The sequence below is a fragment of the Pyxicephalus adspersus genome, chromosome 11, assembly GCF_032062135.1.
Source record: "Pyxicephalus adspersus chromosome 11, UCB_Pads_2.0, whole genome shotgun sequence".
In the NCBI taxonomy this organism is placed as follows: Eukaryota; Metazoa; Chordata; class Amphibia; order Anura; family Pyxicephalidae; genus Pyxicephalus; species Pyxicephalus adspersus.
Genome location: NC_092868.1, coordinates 14,148,711 through 14,155,483, shown reverse-complemented (window position 1 = coordinate 14,155,483; position 6,773 = coordinate 14,148,711). Strand labels below are relative to the sequence as shown.

At 43.7% G+C, this 6,773-nt stretch overlaps 1 protein-coding gene and 1 long non-coding RNA gene across 3 annotated transcripts in view; one reads left to right on the top strand and one right to left on the bottom strand.

The window, feature by feature from the left end:
• LOC140341199 (branched-chain-amino-acid aminotransferase, cytosolic-like) overlaps positions 1-1,162 on the bottom strand; it is a 76,076-nt gene extending 74,914 nt beyond the window's left edge. The window contains exon 1 of one of the 2 annotated variants that reach the window (XM_072426757.1): positions 1,021-1,162. In XM_072426757.1, coding sequence (XP_072282858.1) covers positions 1,021-1,053 — 33 coding nt within the window. In that variant the 5' untranslated portion in view covers positions 1,054-1,162. Of the gene's footprint in view, positions 1-740; positions 881-1,020 lie in introns of those variants that run through there. The other variant, XM_072426758.1, reaches the window with a different exon arrangement.
• Positions 1-6,773, top strand: part of LOC140341201 (uncharacterized) — a 29,167-nt gene that overhangs the window by 17,341 nt on the left and 5,053 nt on the right. The gene's annotated exons all lie outside the window — the stretch shown is intronic.

Here is a 6,773-nt window from a genome sequence, read left to right as displayed (position 1 = left end):
CTACGTAAAGGATCAGCCATGGCTAATTATAAATATATTATTGGTTATTATTATATATATGTTAATTTAAATTATCATTATTTGTGTTCACTTTCAGACGAATGCAGTCACCCCAGGACTTCTTATAACATTCATGAGTATATCTGCCTATCAGGGGTACACTGGGTGACATTGCAGGGTTATATGTGCACACGGTTTGCACCCGTTGGTACACATAGCTGGATATTCACCATACGACAGGCAATCGGATAATTACTGATCAGTAAAGACTTTACCCTACCATATACAGATCAAAGATTTCTATAGATTGGATGTTTGATTTGATGAAATATAACAAATGTTGGTGTATATAAATACAGAAATGTATTGAATACTTGTAAATGGTGAGATGGCTGCTGGTTGTAGGAAGCGATCCCCACCGATTTACACATTGGGGTGATGCTGGATAGGGTTGGTTGATTGGCACACATAGGTCCTGCTGGTAAATAATGATCAGTTACCTGGTTGTGCTCCTACTGATCAGTGTATGGCTGCCTTATACACTGGTTGCAGCACGATGTTGGTAATATCTCACAACTCACCATACCCACATGTGGGTTCTGCTTACAAACAGAAAGCTTGCAGCTGATATAATATACCCAGTAAATGGGTCAGAATACAAGATGTCCCAGCGCTAGATAACAATGCAGCTTTATATTACATGCAGTCTCACTCCTCTCGCTGCAATCTCCATAACTCACCATAATGATAAGGAGCCAGCAGCTGCAGGGAAGTGGTAAGCCATGTCCAGTGATAGGGATTAGTTTGTGTGTGATGGAATAAATATAAAGATATAGGGCAGGGATGGAAGCAGTGTATTGGGCATACAAGTGATAACAATGCCAGGAATGTATAAAGTGTTAAGATTCATCTCCCCCGGATGGTCGCACAGATCTCTGTCCCCCGTGTACACCGTGTGCTGTACATATCATCCCCCCTCCATACTGCTCCCCACACTGCTCTGCCCGGCTCTACACTCACCTTCACCCCGGATAAAGCTGCCCCGGCTGCCATGCTCAGCGAGTACACACCGAATGACTTCTCGTTCCGCCGCTCCGAAGGTTCCTACCCGCCTGAGTGAGCGGAGACTGAGAGCTGCGGGCGGAGCCACACACAGCCCAGCCATACAAACACCCAGCCTAACCATACCATACCCTGCTATACCCATATACACAGCCCAGCCATACAAACCATACCCAGTAATACCCAGCCATACTATACAAACTATACCATACCCTGCTATACCCATATACACAGCCCAGCCATACAAACACTTAGCCATACCATACAAACCATACCATACCCTGCTATACCCATATACACAGCCCATCCATACAAACCATACCCAGCAATACCATACCATGCAAACCATACCCTGCCTAACCATACCATGCAAACCATACCCATCCATACCCTGCCTATCCATATACCCAGGTTTAACATAGTCTCCATGTTCCACATGTTCCCCAGGATCCTCACAGTATCCATGTTCCTTTGTTCCTCATGTTCCCTACATCCCAATGTTCCTTATGCCCCCCATGTTTTTCATGGTCCCCAAATCCCCTTGTTCCTCGTGTTCTCCAAGTTCCACATTATCCCGTGTCCTTCATCTAACCTTATGTTTCTTATAATACCCATGTCCCCTTGTTTATGTTCTCCAGTTTCCTCGTTTTTCCATGTCCCAATGTTCTTTATGTCCTTCCCATGTTTCTCATGGACCTCATGTTCCTCATTTCCCTATGTCCCCAAGCTCTCTATTCATATGATTGCAACTAATCAGTGTACAGATCCCCCCAGCCATTCACCAGCATTGCGCATAGATTACACTCAGAGACATGGCTATGAATACCATAAATTCTAGGCAGAAAGCAGAGCTATACATCTAGCACTAGTGAAAACTAACATTGAAGAGCCCATTGATATCCATGATGCTGATTAATCAGATAGGAGTGGAAATGGAATGTCTTGGAAACTCCAGCCAGTGAAAGAGTCTTCAATGTATCAATGTGTGATATAAAACGTAACCAACACGTTTCAGGGACTGTAGCTCCACTTCCTCAGGGCTTTCATTGGTGAAGGAACAGAATAAAACAGAACCCTAGGCATGCAATTTCTGATGTATGAATATAATTACCTATATTATAATTAGAAGAACAGTGGAGGAACACAATAAGGAGACACAATTTGTACAGAGGAGCTGCCTAGTTTAGTAATAGAACACAAATACATCTCAAATGAAAATGTGTATGAATTCTAAATTAATGAGTGATCTAACTTATAACAATACATAGGCATATAATAATTACAGGAGAATCTATAGGCACTATTTATAAAGCAAGAAATCAGACATTCCCTGGTGGGAATCTTCCAGGTCCATGTGTTTTAATGGCAGTAGCAAATCAGACATTCCCTAGTAGGAATCTTTCAGATCCGTGTGTTTCAATGGCAGTAACTGATCGCCACCAGGGAATGTCAGATTTACATTCATATTCATATTTATACTAGGCAGTCGAGAATGAATGGGAGCGCAAAGCCTACCGGGGTACCTACTGAGAGGATCTTGGGTGCTCCTTCTGCGCATACCTGAGCATCTCGGGGGAGTGCAGAAAGAGCCTTTTCGTGGGTTAAATAAAAATTTGCTGATCTCAGGCATGCGCAGTGAGTTCGGAAGTTTTTTCCCCAACCTACGTCACCCCATCTCGTGAATAGGTCAGGTGACGTGAGAAGAACCCGAAAGAAGAGACGAAGATGGCGGCGCCCCGGCTCGCGGACAGATGCCAGGACGACGTGGGACCCGATGGAAGACACCTCCGGATAGTTCAGACTGCCCTGCCGGATTGAAGGTATTTTTTTTTTGTTTTAGGCACTGTTGGGTTTAGTTCCTCTTTAATATACATATTATATAAATGATCTGGAGCTGTGCAGGGCTCTCATGGCACATGGTCTTCCCTTTAGATGATCAGGGTGGGTTTGCTGGTCCCAGGGCCCTTGAATGGTGTATGTTATATCATGACACATTGCCCTGTTAGTGATCAGGTGAGTTTGCTGGTTTCAGCTCCCATGGACTGTATTTGTGTGTTACCATGGCACACTGTGTTAATCCCCCCATATATTATATTAGCATTGTGCCCAGCAGCCAATCCCCTCCATGCAGCCGGCAGCGCTGTCACATTGTTTTGATTCGCCAGCACACAATACAAACATACACCATCCTCATTTTTCGCTCCCCAGGCCACGCTGTCACTGCCGTCCAATCAGAAAGCAGTCCTGCCACCACCCCCTTCGTTAGACCAAACAAACACAAGGGCGGGGAGCCCAGCCAATCAAAACGAGCCTATCTCTCACGCCCCCGTGCAGGTGATCAGCTGACAGGGAAAGTAATATATCAGCTGCCTGGGTTACCTCAGGTTACATAGAATGTCGGCGTGCAATGTCAGTGCAAGGAGAGGAGGAGGCCCTGACACACTGACAGAAACACAAAGCCTCCTGTAGTCACAAGTCACTGGACCCCATAGCAACGATTAACATGCCCCCCAATATGTATAGGAAGACTGGCAGTGCCAGGGGTGGTTCCTCACACTGGGTGACATTAAGGCAAAAAAGAAAAACTAATTCTAAGTGTGTTCGATAATTTGTAATTACTTATAATCCGTATACTGCTACGTGTCTTTTAATAAAAGCATACTACCTACCCACACCTGGCAATGCCCTGCAATACACACATTGCCTTGCACTCCTGAGGTAAAATAATGGGCGCATGTCCTCAGCAACACTTCACATTCACCTCACCAGCAGGTGGCGCCACCTCACTCCGTCTTCAAGCTGGCCATCCTCACGCGGGTATAAAGAAGTGACCAGGTGCCCGGAGTGTTTCTTGGGGTTCTCCAATGACTGGCAGAATGAAATAAAAGGTTGGACAGCCCTGGGTTAGATAATACCAGGCGTCATCCAGCCAGGAAACGAGGCGGATCTATCGGACTTGCTGCAGCTTCAAATGCACACCCCTGGGCTGCGTACACACATTAGATTTTTGTTGTTTGAAAGGATTGTGACAAAAGGCTGAAAGATGCAATGACTATACATACAGCGCCATTCTGTTCTATAGAGGGGGGAGAATGAGTGCGTGGCACCCTGCTGCCGTCATATTCTAAACGTCATATTCTTGTCCAAGACGAGCCCTGTGCCTTGTATCAGGCAAGAATCTGACGTGTGTACATGGCCTTACATTGTGCAGTACAATTAATATTAATAAACAGGATTTATGTAGTGCCAACATATTATGCAGCGCTGTACATTATTAGGGGTTACAAATGACACAGATACAGACAGACACAGGAAGAGGAGAGGACCCTGCCCCCAAGAGCTTACAATCTAGGAATCAGAGGAAGCAATCTTAGTTTAAGATAGGAAGCCTAAAGGACTGAGGGAGATTCAGGGTCGGGTGATATTACAAATAAAAGGTCTGGGAGTGTCATCTGCATTGTTGAGTCCGGATCTATATAGTCACTAGCATGAGCCAATTAAAGTAGAACTAAACCCAACCAAACTATGTGCAGGGCACCACCACCTTCCTTCTCTTCTTACTCCTACAGATGATCTTCGGGTTTTCTGATTGGCTGAGATTCCCTGGCAAACTAAGCCGACACTACACATGCACAGCTCAGCTTTGACACCAGAAACCTGTAACGATCAGGCAGGTAAGATGCATTATTGCGGAAGGAACATCACCTGTCCCTTTCTGTAATAACAATCTACCTGATCATGTATCAAAGTGGAACACATCCTTATATTTCATGGTCTGCACAGGACATGAATACTAGTAAACCCTAGATGGATGACATTTATTTGCAGATGCATTATTTCCTGCAGCCTGTTTGTATCTACTTTCTGTCTACATGCATATCCTCCAGTAATGGTGGCCTTTCCAAGGAGTGGCTTCGGCATGGTGACAACAGCAGAACATGTTTGTGCACTGTGTCAGCACCGCAGCTCAGAGCTTTGTGTGAGGGTGACAACACAGGATAGCAATTAGGTGACACGGACAAAGTGTTGCCACCCTATAACAGGGTGTGTTTGGTCTTGGATCTTTTATATTAAAGATTTCTTTATTAAAAAGTTTCCTGTTCAACATAAAGGAAACCGGAGAGCCCGGAGAAAACTGCACAAATACAGGGAGAACATGCAACTCCATGCAGCTCATATTTCTTATTCTCACATTCATCAACCTTCAGTCATTACATTCTTCACATTTCCTCTTTTGTACCATGAGCTGTCTCCTCTCCCAAGTCTAGGCTCATCCTTTCAGCCATTTCTATATATAACCTGTTCTCATTTATTTCCACAGTGTGTAACTACACTGGATGGGTGATGGGCTGCATATAATGCAAACAGTAACTGCGCCCTTCACATTGACTATAGTGGTGACAACAGACTGGTGAAGCTACAGATTGGAGCAAAATATACTGCTATAAGAAATCAGAACACAAGCAGTATACATAAATGACTTATCAACAAAATATACTGCAAGAAACAAAAACACAAGCTGATGTATCAATAAAATATAAAAAGTACATTTGTTACACCCTGTAGTGATAGAAGACTATAAAAAAGTTAAAAATTAATAAAATTTGAAGGGGAGGGAGTGTTATAATGAAAACAGCCAACTACGCAATAAGTTACAATTTATAAGTTGCACATAATAAATATAGCTAACAATTGCAATGAGATCCTACCCCTCCTCCCCACCCCCCTCCCCATCAAGATTGGAATGGCCCAATCACGCCAAGCAAAGAGTGAGCCCAAAATAAAAGCACATTAGAAAGAAGAAAAAGCAGAGAAGGATAAAGGGAAGGAAGAGAGGCCAGGACCTTACTTATGGATCTCTTAGATTGTAAGCTTACCTGGGCAGGGTCCTCTCCTCCTCCTGTGTCACAGTCTGTATCTGTCTCTCATTTGCAACCCTGTCATTATTATTAAAAAATTTCAATTTTATAATATTAATAATGAATAGAATAATGTAGATGGGACAGGGGATGTTTGCAATTGGGATGTTGGCAATTACCACATTGGCGACTGCCCAGGGATTAAAGAGACAATGGCCTATGGGTAAAAGAGGATGGAAGGAATTTATCAATCCATGGGGACCATACAGAACTGTTCAGTAGACACGCATCTTCATCTTGGAATATTGTAATAGTGAGAATCCACAAGGCTCTGGCTTTAATTTGTTTTGTAGCTGTCCAGATATAGAACAGCCAAAACTGATTGTTATTCTGGATGTCAAGGTCGATGATTGAACAGGGTGATCGTGGGGTCTCTGAAATGGGTCTTGGTATTAATACAGTCCAATATCTCAAGGCAACTGGGCACCCTTGCTTTAACGGGCATCAAACCCAAGGAGCCAAGTCAGGATCATCTAATATTAAGAAAGTTCCACTTTTAGGAATCCATGATCAGGCATATCATTATTGCAGGAAGGTACAGGTGAAGTCCTTTCTGCAATAATCTTTAACCTACCTGGTTACTCTGGGTATCTGTCAAAAGCTGAGCTGTGCATGCTTTGATTGCCAGGATACCCAGCAATCCGGGCTTTTCCAACACCTATCAGAAATTAATTAATTCACTTGTGTGGAGGTTACGTCATCCTGGCTCAGCCAATCAAGGTGGCAGAATATCGTCTACAAAAAGAGAAGAAATAAGAAGATGGTGGTGCTTGGAACAGAAACGTGTAAATA